The sequence below is a fragment of the Lissotriton vulgaris genome, chromosome 3_1 (genome assembly GCF_964263255.1).
Source record: "Lissotriton vulgaris chromosome 3_1, aLisVul1.2, whole genome shotgun sequence".
NCBI lineage: Eukaryota > Metazoa > Chordata > Amphibia > Caudata > Salamandridae > Lissotriton > Lissotriton vulgaris.
This window is the reverse complement of record NC_141689.1, coordinates 729811995-729824530: the sequence shown is the minus strand read 5'-3', so window position 1 is coordinate 729824530 and position 12536 is coordinate 729811995. Positions and strand designations below refer to the sequence as shown.

General features: G+C 50.2%; 1 protein-coding gene across 9 annotated transcripts in view; it reads left to right on the top strand.

Annotated features, from left to right (window-relative positions):
• The window catches only part of YTHDC2 (YTH N6-methyladenosine RNA binding protein C2), a 1208271-nt gene that overhangs the window by 302974 nt on the left and 892761 nt on the right, over positions 1-12536 (top strand). For all 9 annotated transcript variants that reach the window (XM_086961045.1, XM_086961046.1, XM_086961047.1 and 6 more), the window contains one exon: positions 4382-4484. In XM_086961045.1, the coding sequence (XP_086817171.1) occupies positions 4382-4484 (103 nt within the window). The remainder of the gene's footprint in view (positions 1-4381; positions 4485-12536) is intronic.

Genomic DNA, 12536 nt, shown 5'->3' with positions numbered 1-12536 from the left:
TTCGAGAGGAAGTTCTCAGCCCGTCCCGAAAGGCCTGGGAGCGACCAGCGTCGCCTGAAAGCCTCCATGCCATGAGGCGGAGAGAGCTCTGCATGATCAGATGGTGGGGATTCCCGTCCACGTTGAGAAGAAGACGCGGAAACCGGGGGAGTAGGATTGGAGAATCCCAAGAAAGTTCCAGTAGAACCGAAAACCAGACTTGAGATCTCCACCAGGGAGTCACCATAACCACGTCCGCTCGCTGGGGGCGAAGATGGGCCGCCGCTCTTAGCACCATCGAAAACGGCGGGAAGGCGAATGACTGTTCCTGACTCCAATCCTAGAGAAAGGCATCCGTGGCCTCCGCGAGAGGGTCCGGCCTCCAGCTGTAAAAACGCGGGAGCTGGTGGTCCAGACGGGGCGCAAAGAGGTCCACTGAAAACGGGCCCCACAGCGTGTTCAGCCACCTAAAAACCTGCGAGTCCAGCTTCCACTGACTGGAATCCCGCAAGTGCCGGGAGTGCCAATCCGCAACTTGGTTGTGTTGACCCGGCAAGTATTCCGCTGTGACCGAGATATGGCGAGTCAGGCAGAAGTCCCAAAAGACCTTCGCTAAGTCCGCCAAGGCTTTGGAACGAGGGCCGCCCAGGTGGTTGACATAGCGGACTGCGGAGATGTTGTCCATCCGAAGTAGGACGCAGGAGCGGGCCGAATCCTTTGTCCAGCAACGCACCGCGAAGGACCCCCCCAACAGTTCTAAGCAGTTGATATGCAACTCCTGCTCTTTGGACGACCAGGCGCCGCCTGTGGAGAACTCTCCACAACGGGCGCCCCAGCCGGCCCTGCTGGCGTCTGACTCTATGACTAAGTCCGGCACCGGTCCGATAATCGCCCAGCCGTTCCAAGCTTCCATATGAGTCAACCACCAGGTCATTTCCTCCTTCACCTCGACTGAGAGGGGAACCACCTGATCGTACGTTAGTCCCCGACGAAGATAATGCGCCTTGAGGCGCTGAAGGGCCCTGTAGTGAAGGGGGCCCGGAAAGATTGCCTGAATGGATGAGGAAAGCAATCCTACCACTCGGGCAATCTGCCGGAGCGATGTGTGGGATTTCGCGATCGTCTGACGCAGAAGGTGGCGAATCTTTCCCATCTTTCTGGAAGGAAGGCTCAGGGTGCACTGCACTAAGTCCACAGTAAAGCCGAGGAACACCACTGTCTGAGTAGGGGAGAGAACTGACTTCACGCCGTTTATTACAAATCCCAGCCCCTGGAGCAAGGATACTGTCTGTTAAAGTTGAAGGCTCAACTTCTTGGGACACTGAGCCATCAACAGAATGTCGTTTAAATAGACAATCATCCGAATTTCTTGGCCCCGCAAGAGCTCCACAGCCGGATGGAGTAGCTTGGTGAAGCACCAAGGCGCCGATGAAAGACCGAATGGAAGGGCGGTAAACTCGAAAATTTGACCCATCCACTGGAATTGAAGAAAACGACGAATGCGGAGGGTGGATAGGAACCACTAAGTACGCATCCTTGAGGTCCAGACAGACCATCCAGTCGTTCGGGAGGAGCACATCCCGCAAGAGATGGATCCCCTCCATCTTGAAATGCCGGTAAACCAACCACCCGTTGAACTCTTTGAGGTTGATTACCGGACGTTTTCCCCCATCCACTTTGTCCACCAGGAACAAGTTGCTCAAAAACCCGGCCGGATCAACTTTTACAAAAAAAAAAACCCGGCCGGATGTCGAGTTGAACGACAAATGGCCCCTTTGCGCAACAGGTCGGCGACCTCTTCGTCGACCAGTTGCGCATCCGCTTGAGAGAAAACGATAGGCTGTGGGGGTCTGTCTTGGTATGGTCGATCGTAAAACTCTATGTGAAAGCCGTGGACGGTCTGTAAGACCCAAGCGTCCGCTGTTATTCCGGCCCATGCCTCTGGGAACAGGGCTAACCTCCACCCAATGCTGACACTGTCTGGCGATATAACACTCACCGTTTGGATTGTTTCCACCGGCATTCTTGAAACCACCGCGCCCTCGGAAGCGCTGTCCTCTGGTTGGATAGAAGGTATTGTAGTTTGCTGAGGCATTAAATTGTCCTCTTCCGGAGCCTTGGTTTCTGTAGGCAGGTTGTTGACCACCACGGCCGGTCGCGCGGCCCCCACCGCGACCGGCCCCCCTGGAGAAACGCTGTTGGAAATCCCTCTTTATACTTGACTGCGCCCTATCAAGGGACGTAAAAGTAGAGACAAACTTCCCTAATTCTTTGATAAAGGGGTCCCTGAAGAGGCTCCCTTGGGCCACCGCCCCCGCCTCCGAGGAGGCCAAGTCTCCCAGTTTCGGGTCAAGCTTAATGAGGAGGGATCTCCGGCGCTCGGTGGAAAGGGCGCAATTGGCGTTCCCCAGAAAAACCACTACTCTCTGTGCCCAGTTGGACAGGACATCTGGGGACATGGCCGCACCCGACACTTTCGCTTCCTCCGCCATGTCCAGGATCTTAGTTATAGGACCTATGGCATCCAGAAGCTTGTCCTGACAGGAGCGCCAGGAGCGATCAATCCCCTTGCGAGGATCTTGAACGAACTTCGCCAAAAAAGTGGCCATTTTAGGGTCTAGCTCGGGAGTAAGGGCCACTTTGCCCTCCAACGTGGGCCTAGGACACTCCCCGCGCAGACAGCTCCTTGCGTCCTTCTCAAGGGGCTTGCGTAGGCACCCTGCGACGAACTTCGCCACTTTCTCCCCCGGTGTCCAGGCAGCCGACCGCGGATGCATTATTTCAGCCGGGTCCAGCATGCCCGAACTATCCTGGGGTAGTTCAGTGGCAGAGCCCGAGGGCCGCCAGGAACACACTGACCCATCCTCATCGTCAGTGTCTGCCGGGAAAAGCCCTCCAGGGGACGAGGGCGCTGTCCCTAAGGACCCCGAAGGGCCCGGGGCCGGTGGAGGTGCAGGGGTAGTCGCGGTCGCCTTGGCTAAAAATGCGTCACGCAGGCGCTCGAAGGCGTCCCTGTCTACACCCTGCGATGCACCAGCAACCCCTTCCTTACACTTTTTCTTAGGGGCTGGGGGGGAACCTTACCCCAGGGGCGGCGTAGAGCCAGAGGCCCCCAAATGTGCCTGAGTGACTCTCGCACTCCTGAATAATGCGTGCAGAGAGTCGATCTTCCATAGGCCCTATGATCTCCTGCACGCAGCGGTAAATGGAACTATCCACCGCTGTATAAAACTCCTCATCATTTAAATACTGATGAGATTCCTCCTCTTCGTAATATTCGTCTTGGTCCATCTCCCTGTAAAGCGCAACCCAAGCACCTCTTAATGTTAAGGCGAGAGGGGGGAAGGCACAGGAGCAGGACAACAGGTAGTAGCCTGTTTAAAGTATGTGTGACAGAGGAACTCTGCCGTAGTTTTGGGCCCAGTGGTACCGGGATGTAAAGGGGGGCACCCAACCCACAGCGCGTTGACCCTCAATAGGACCGGGTCACTGCTGCCTCCCTGCGCGCTGCTGAAATAATAAAATGCAGGAAAACAAGGTGCCCAAATAGCAGAAACGCCCATAGGCGGCAACGCGGCAAAGCCGCTGTACAGACCCTCAGCGGGGCGTATTTAAGGATTAAATCTAGGGCAGTACAGACTCAGACGAGCTGAACGTCCCGGTGAGGCAGCGGGGTGGGTCCTTCGATTCGTTCACCTCAGCGCGGTCTCCCTGACAAGAAAGCCGCGCTGAGGCGAACGAGACGCACTGGCTCCCCCTAGCGGTCGGAGGCGGCCGCTAAACACAGGAAAAGTCGCTTGAAGAGCAGCGAATGCTCCCGCGACCTAAAGGGGCTCTGAAAAGCAAAACAATAACCCCTTAACAAAGCGTACAAGCTTTCAATACCCAAATCATTTAAAATACCCCACAAAGTAGAAACCCAGTGAGGAGAAAGACAAAAACCACTTAACTGGCTGCGAAGCAGCGAAGAAAGAGGAAGTGGTCATAGGAGGGACGTCCTATCTAGATGCCATGGACACTAATGAAGGACTATATTGCATACTGTTCTGCTGCTGACCATGGGACTTTTAGTTTATTCTGAATTTTTCTAAAGTTGTGATAGCCTTTATATCCTTTGTTCTGAGGTATAAGGCTTATATTGATGCTGTTTTGGCTGCTGATTGGTTTGTTAATAAACAGCGAAGAAGGGAAAAAGCATAATCTGAAGCCTCCGGTCCTGACATAGAATTCAAAACAGTTTTAATTCCATTTTGAGTTTCTTATTATCATTTGGTAACAAATGGAATTCCATTTGCTTTAGCCAAGAGTACAGCTGTGTAGTTAACATATGTAAAATTATGTTGAACAGATTCATAGCACTGCTTTTTTTTCTGAATTACTTTATTTAATGTTTGTCTTGTAGGGTGTCCCCGAAAACGCTGCTTACGTTTTGTACTAATGGAGTGCTGCTGCGCACACTGATGGCAGGCGACAGCACGCTGTCTACAGTGACGCATGTTATTGTGGTAAGAACTGTATTGGTAGCAATTTCAAAGTTAATATCGTGAATGATTTAAAATAATGTAAATTCAGTTTTTCTCTATTTTTTTGGCATTTAATAATTATGGGTCATTTATTTAGTTGAAAGCATGGACAGAGGAACGCTTCCATTCATATTACTAATAAAATCATTATTCAGAAATGATGTTTTATGAGCATGCCTATTCTGATGGCTATTTCTACCTGCAAATTCCTTCACTGTTGAATACCCCCAGTCGCTTGGCTGCATCTGGAAACTTCTGTATTTCTTGCGCACTGGTAGGGGGTGCTGGTTCCATCTTGGAGCTGAAATCAATGCCTTGGTGATGTTACTGAAGCCAACTGTACACCAATGCCCGTTCACTTTTTATCCACGGTCTTTGATGTGGCTCTGAAGGTGCTCTCCTCAATTTTCTTTAACTTTAACCAATAGTGTTCTTCATCTCAAACTTTTAGCCTATGCAATGCATAAAGATGTTACTACCAACAATCTGAGTTTAAGCCTTGTCCCACATATAGTAGACAAATTCCGATTTTGAATCTGCACGAGGACTGTTTATGGAGTTGTGGGGTAGAAGCAAGATACAATTTTGTGTGACATGTGCTGCCTCATGCACTACATAGAGTGGAAGAGGCCAGATGTAAGAAGGGACTCGAGCAAGACATCTTCTCACCAGCGTTATTGCCATATGATGGAGGATTTTTTAGGCCCTGGCCTGTTCCACATACAAGACCTTGACGTGCTTGATGCTGCCATCAGTACCTTACTTTGGTTACTTTTTGACATGGATCTGAGGCTCTGCTCCAACTTCGTCGGTTTTCCAATGACTGCAAATAATTTTCAGACCATGTGCTAGTGAAGATGTCTCCCCTTGAGATGACAAGATAAAAGCCGTGCCATCATTGGAAGGCGAAAAAGGGGCCTACTCTTACGCACTGGCGCAGGGAGTTTGTGAAGTGGGCAGAAAGTGAAGGGAACTGCAGACTATGCCTGGCCAGGCGCAATGGGAGTGAGAAATCAATGGAAAGGGCTCGGGCGTGGGTGGCGCTTGTGGAACTGGTTAAACACCCAATTGAAGATGGGGAGGGAGTGCCCCTTGAGATGGACGGGCACGGACTGATTGAATCAGCTGACACTTGATGGAGGAAGGGCATTTTACTTGAATCTGTCTATCGGACTGTAACGTGTGGAGGAGAGCAGAGCTGTATGCTCAATCGACTATGGGGGGTGGGAAGTGGGGGGCCAGTAGAATGCTCCTGGGGGCTCCTTGATGGGACTCTTTGATTGCATCCAGTTCTTGGAGGACCTCAGGAATGCTAATGTCTCTAATTGTAATGTATATTGCCTTCTCGAGTGCTTCTCTGTACTGTCCATGGGGCTGTCCATATGGCTTCTTCCAAAAACCAATATAAATGTGTTACAAAAAAAAAAAAGATTAATGGTGTGCCATGACTTCAGGAAAAAGATTTTGGTCATGCAGCTGCACAATGTTTGTCTTTGGCGTCTGAGGTTCATTCCCAAATGAAAATCATGGGAGAAATGTGCCCCAGGCAATCAAAAAGCAGGAAGCAAAACTCAGCATCACCAATCATAACAAGCATTTGCAATACAATAGGTCTCGCAGTTGTTAGAGTTTGAGCCATTGCCATTGTAAATGGCACTGCCTTTTATTTATGTGTTGGTTTTTAAAACATAAATAAACAGCATTGCCAATTACAATGCCAAATGCCAATAGGTTAAACTAAACTCTTGCAAATGCGAGACCTATTGCATTGCAAATGCTTGTTTATCCTAAAAGAGCAGCAAAGTACTCCTAATTACAGCAAAGGCCCCACAGAACTAACTTGATGCATTAGAACGAATATGTGTATGTGCCTGAAGAGCAGCGACCCCCCCACTTAAGCAGCTAAAGTGTCGAGGACTGGCCCTCTGCCCATGTGGCAGGAGATTTAGGTACCAATAAAACATTGGCTAGTTGTTCATGGGCGTTTTTGTCTGCAGCTCTGCATATAAAAAGCTTATAAATAACACTGTTAGGGGATGCCATGACAGAGAGGCCTGGGAGGTGCGCTGGCATGTACAGGGAAGGAAACATACATTACAATTTTTTTTAAATTACAAGAGAACGGGAAAACACAGAGGGGGTGAACAAATACATAAAAGTAAGTGAGGGAGATAGATAAAAAAGAAATGGTGAGGCAAAAGAAGGATAGGTAAGAACAACAAGTACTTCCATGTCATGCATGATGACAACCGATGTGCAGTTATCACGTTATGGGGAAATTGCAATGGGCAGTTTGATGGGTGAGGGTATGTAAGAGACAGGTACACAAGCTGTAAGAAGTAAAATATATAAGTAGTTAGACTGCACCAGCCTAACCATAGGAGCAGAAGGATGCTATGAGTATGCATCAAAAAAGCGTGTTAATCAGAAAATCTGTTCTATATGGTAACATGTACCAGGCACAGACGGTGCTGAACAAGTAAAATGATGCCAAGAAGGGCAAGGATGGGAATTGGTGACACGATCAGTAGACATAAGCTGTTATTTATTTATTTCTTTTAAAGCAGGGAAGGGCACCGCTTACTCCTAAAAAAATACACCCTATGTGCGAGGAAGGAAGTGGAAAAGCAATCAAGGCTCACATCTGAGCAAAAACGACAACATTTTTAAAATGCTCAGATTCCAACTACTGCTAGGCTGAAGGAACCTTACATTTTGGAGGTCGTATGTATGCTCCAAACCCCTCCCAAGCTTCAGAAGACTCCCAAAGCCATGTACACCCTAGTTCGGTCATGGCTCAGATCCTAGGCAGGATGGCACCACGCGTGTGTGAGCATGAAAGGTGACGCGCCTGGTAGGTTGCTGTCCCGAAAGGAAAGAGCAAATCAGCAACATGTACCGAGAATAAAGGAGACGCGTCACCACACCAGATGTCCGTTTTTGCCCTCGTCCTCAGGATGGAACAAAAATCTCAACTCTGAAGCAGTGCCACCCTTCACTTTCCTAATCCCTCAAAGGCTATTATTCCATCTCTCTTCGCTGTCTCGTTCTGACTCTCTCTGCCGCCGCCAGAGAGCTCTTTCTGCTTCCCATCGCCAGCCTCCCTTCCCCTTTCAGAGACGTCAAACCCGTCTCCTCGTCTTTTACCAGCGCTGCCAAGGTGTCTCCATCCGTAAGACTTGTGGGCAGCGCAGGCAGCTCGTGGAAAGTCGCCTGACTGCCTTTGTCTGCTCATAAGCGAGGGGATCGCCGCATGAACCCTTGACGACTCTTTCCGCCCAGGCACCTCTGTCGTGGCTTCCTGTCAGCCTTCGTTGCTGTTTTTCCCCACCTGCCAACTTGTTCTAGCCCTTGCAGTGTCGCTGCTGCCCCCGACTGCGCATCATTGCCCATCACATGGACCTAGCTACCATCGGTGCAGCAGCACCGGGGCACCGAGCACTGAGGGCCTCACCAAACCCTGAAAATGTCTGCATTTTCTACCCCAGCAGCAGTTAAAGGGGCTATTTACCTTGAAGCACCAGGGCCGACAGTAGTACCCCAACCCTTTCCATCCCGTCACTTGCCGTCGCTGGCCTCTGCCAGACCCCTCCCAGCACTTAATACCACCCAAAAAACAACACAAGTTTAAATGAAGCCGAAAAAACATAACAGGGCTCTCCAGGTGCCCTTCGAGCTGACGGTATGTCTGCGCTACGGGCCGAGTGCGAGAAGGCCAGGCCCCCAGGACTGCTGAGAATGCTGCAGAGATCTCCTATATGGAGGCTTTTGGGAAGGAGAGCAAGGGTGGGGGCGAGGGGGCCTGCCGGAGACCAAAAGAGCAAAGGACAGAAAAAAAAGCATTTACAATGCAATGCGTGCCTTGGGATTGGGTCGAGCCCACCTCTCCCCTCCCTGGACATTCTTCAGCCCAGCCAGGCGGTGGTATTGGCCTGTACTCCTAAGGACCCGGCGCGCGCTACCTGTGCATCCCGGTGCGGGGGGAGCTGCCTGCAGTGCACGGCAGCTGACACGTGAATACACTGAAGGCTCTGCCTGCTTCACGCCGATACCTCCCGCCCGCACTAAACACACAATTTAATTCTCCTTTGTTCCCTAAACGTTGAGACGCTGACAGGCCCCAGAGGCGTTGTGCCTTTTTAATTATTCTCGGCAACAGAAGACATCTTCATGCGCGCGCCGCTGCCTAGAAGACAAGTTCATTCTTAACGTGCAACTCCATTAACAAGCATGGGGCCGATCCCCTTTCCGGATTGGAAGCGCAAGGGGGGCCTGCAGAGCAGCGTCTGGTTCCGAGATGTGGAACACCAAGAGAGCTTCGGGTCATGACTGATGTGACCTGGCACAACTATGCATTAGGTCTAGGTTCAAAGGGGGGGGGGGGCGCAACAGAATAAACAAAGGCGTCCAATATATATATATATATTTCTTACAATAAATGCAACAGCTGGAATAATTCCCTCTCTCCTCGATCGCATCTGAGATCGACTCAAATCCCGACCCCAAAAATGAGAACCTACTGTAAGTTCCATCTCCCTTCTGGTCCAGAGATGGCCGTGCGTCCCCCCTCCCGCGGCCCGTGCAAGGATGCCAGCTTCTCAGACCAAGCATTGGCCGCGCAGCAGTAAAGCTGCACGGCCGTGAAAGGATCATCTGCACATTAAAAAAAAGCCGTGAGCGTGCACTCTCCCGAACTTCCGGTCTCGGGATGTGCACGCTCACGGCAGTCGTGGGGCGGGACTTCCGACTTTGCGAGAAGCCCGCGCCCTCAGAGTGGATGGCAGCAGAAGTCAGGAGAGGCGGCTGAGGCGGTAAGTGGGGCTTGGCACCTGTGTGTGAGGTGTGTATGGTGTGTGTGTGTGTGTGTGTGCGCTCGCTTCCGTGAGTGTGGCTGTGTGCGTGATTGTGAGAGGCTGTCGCTGTGAATGTGGAGCAAAAGATGTGCACGGCGGGGGGGGGCGGGGCATGATGCGCGTCCACGATGTGCAATCGGCGCTCGTGCACCAATCTACGTCCCTTGAGGAGCAACTCGGTCACAATAGGTCGAGAGCTCGACCTAAAAAGCGGTCATGTTCGAAACAACAATCTCACTCCTGTTTCAAGTTGTGGGACCCTTCTCGGCCACAGGACTGGTCCAGCTGAAAGTTCCATACTAACTGGAAGTCTACAAGTAAACCCAAGTAAAACAAGTACCATAACCTCAAGTAAACAAGCAGTAGTCGACCCCCATAGCGCCACTTGAAATCGTGCAAGATGTCACAAGGGTGTCACTCAAAGGGCTCCTCATTCACAGTGTCTCCTAAATCAGAACCCGCCTCACAATTGACCATGGCTCAGCCTCAATTTTGTTTGGGCTGTTTTGGACCCGACAACAGATTGCGGCCCTCAAGTGGGCCATGTTGCAGATATTGCAGATGTTGCTAGCTCCATCTGGTGCCCCCTTGAGCCCCACAGAGAAGCAGTGTCTCCCAGTAGGACTTTGTTGGTGGGTCCTCCCTCATCACCTGTTACCTTTCAGGCCCGTACTTTCGCTTATCTATTTCAGCACCAAGGTCCATGTTGCTCTTCTCTTGCCGGTGGTATATGGCTAGCAAGACTAATAGAATGCAGAAAAATATTTACTAATTGCTGGCTCGGATACCACTGATTGCAAAGGCTGTACTATCAGCACCAGCGCAGTGCTTAGGGGGTCGCAAGTGGATACGAGTGAAAAGATTTTGTGTCGACAGCTAGACATTCCTTATGGACATAGTCTTTGATGGATCTAGACTTTTTGGAGAAAAGGCTGATTCGTCATTTGAGTGATTTAGAGACATGCACATTCCAGAACGATCCCTGTAATAATTGTTCCTAGCCCATTGATTCCACCAGCAGTGCAGGAAATGTAGGCGTTAGTCTACAGACTTAGAAAACCAGCAGAGTAAGTCATCTCCGTAAGTGTAGGCAGGGGCAAAAAATGCGGTGGCGGCCGAAACCATTCACACCCGCAGAGGCAGTGTTCATCTACATCCTCCTCCCCTGCTGCAGTGGCACCCAAGTCTCTTTGATTTGCCCTCCCAGACCCACAGGCTGCTATTAAGGTGCTGATATGGCTTTTCCTCCACTGCTAGACATCCATTACGTCAGACAGGTGGATTTTGCAGATTGTTGAAAAGGTCCACACCCTACCTTGCATTTCTTCGCTGCCTCATCCTCTCATCCCCCTAGGTAAAATTGCAGCTGATCACACCTCACTCCTAATGCACGAAGTCAGTCTGCTGGGCACGGGTGCCATCAAACAAGTAAAGGACTCCGAGATGAGTTGGTGATGCTACTCTCATTTATGTGTCTGAGGAAGGACAAGTTCAAAATGCTCAGGTGCAGGTCCTCTTTGTTTTAGGTACTGGGGACTGGATTATTGTCCTTGAACTTGCAGGACACATATGCTCATATACTTTCCCTACAGTTTCTGAAATGCAACAAGCAGTTCATGGTAGAGATGTACCACTTCCAATTCGCCATGCTTCCTTTACTCTGTCCCTTGGGCATTCATGAAAGGGATGGCAGTGGTTGCAGCTCATCTTCAGACGTCAGGAATACACATATTCCGCTATCTCAACGACTGGATACTCAAGGCAAATTTACAAAGGGCCACCTCTATACAAGGCAACTGTTCGACCTCTTTGGTTTTTTTTTCCATCAGTGAACCAATGTTCCACGCAGAGGCTTCCCTTCATAGGGAAACTCCTCGAAACGGTAACGTCCAAGTTTGTTTTACAGCCGAGGTGAATCTGGGTCAGTTAGGATCTGATCCTGATGTTTTGGGCACAGTCCTGGTTCTCAGTGAGATTGGTTCTTCGACTATTTGGGCTCCTGACCTTGTGCATTACGTTGTCCTGTACACCAGATGGCATATGATAACCCTGTAGTGAAACTTCTAGTTTCAGTTTACCCAACAATCCAGCTATCCCTCTGATCCTATCCAGATATCTCAGGTCACGGCTCTGGATTTTCTGTGGTAGCAGATAAACACCAGCCTGACCGGCAAAAGACCACTCTCACCCCCCGCCGCCCCGACTACACACTTGTTATGAACGCATTACTGCTGGGGTGTTGGGGGTCAATTGGGAAAAGTGGAGATCTGAAGCCTGTGGCCTCTAGTAGAGCGCTGGCTCCAGCTCAATTTGTTGAAGTTTGGTATTATCCTGCTGACACTGAATGCCTTCTTGCTGACCATCAGGGGGAGGTTGAAGCAGGTTCTCAATGAAATGATGGCTTGTCATGTGGTACTGCAACAGAGGTTAAATTGGGTCCTGGATTCTATGCCAGGAGGCCTTGCCACTTTGGAGATGGCTGAATCTGCATATCTTTCTGATTGCCAATCAACTAGCAGGTTCCCTGAATGCCAGAGCAGACGAGCTGAGCAGGCTTCCGCCGGTGGACCATGAATGACAACCTATCCGGAGGTGGCACAAAACATCTTCAAATAGTGGGATCTGACTAGATCTGTTTACCACCGACGAGCATGCAATGCCAAAACATTTTCAACTGTACTGCCCTTTGAGGAAGTCATTAGAAGGTGCATTCTGTCTGCAATGTAACATAGGTTTCCTGTTTGATTTTCCGCTGTTGCATCTCCTGCTTTGAGTTCTCCCGAAAATGAGGACATACTGTGGCCAAGTTTATCTTGACTAGGCCAGGAGTCTGTGGCACCCAGATCCTCTGAGTCTGAGCATTTACCCTCTGATCTGTCTACCTCTGTGGGATAGCCTCTTGTCTCAGCAACAGGTGAGGGTCATGTCGCCAAATGTCTGCAACCTACGCATATTATGAATGGAGATCTAAGCGGCGATGGCTGATTGTCTTGGATCTGCTACTTGTGGTAGTGGATGTCATCCTTACAGCATGACATCCTTCAGCTAAATCCATTTAAGCTGGTTAATCAGAAGAGTTTGTGTCCTGGTGTGTGAACCATCATCTATGCAGGCCAAACTGACTCATCTTTGTTTTGTTATTGGTCCAGCAAGGTCTTACAGTGGGCATGTGTCAGCCATT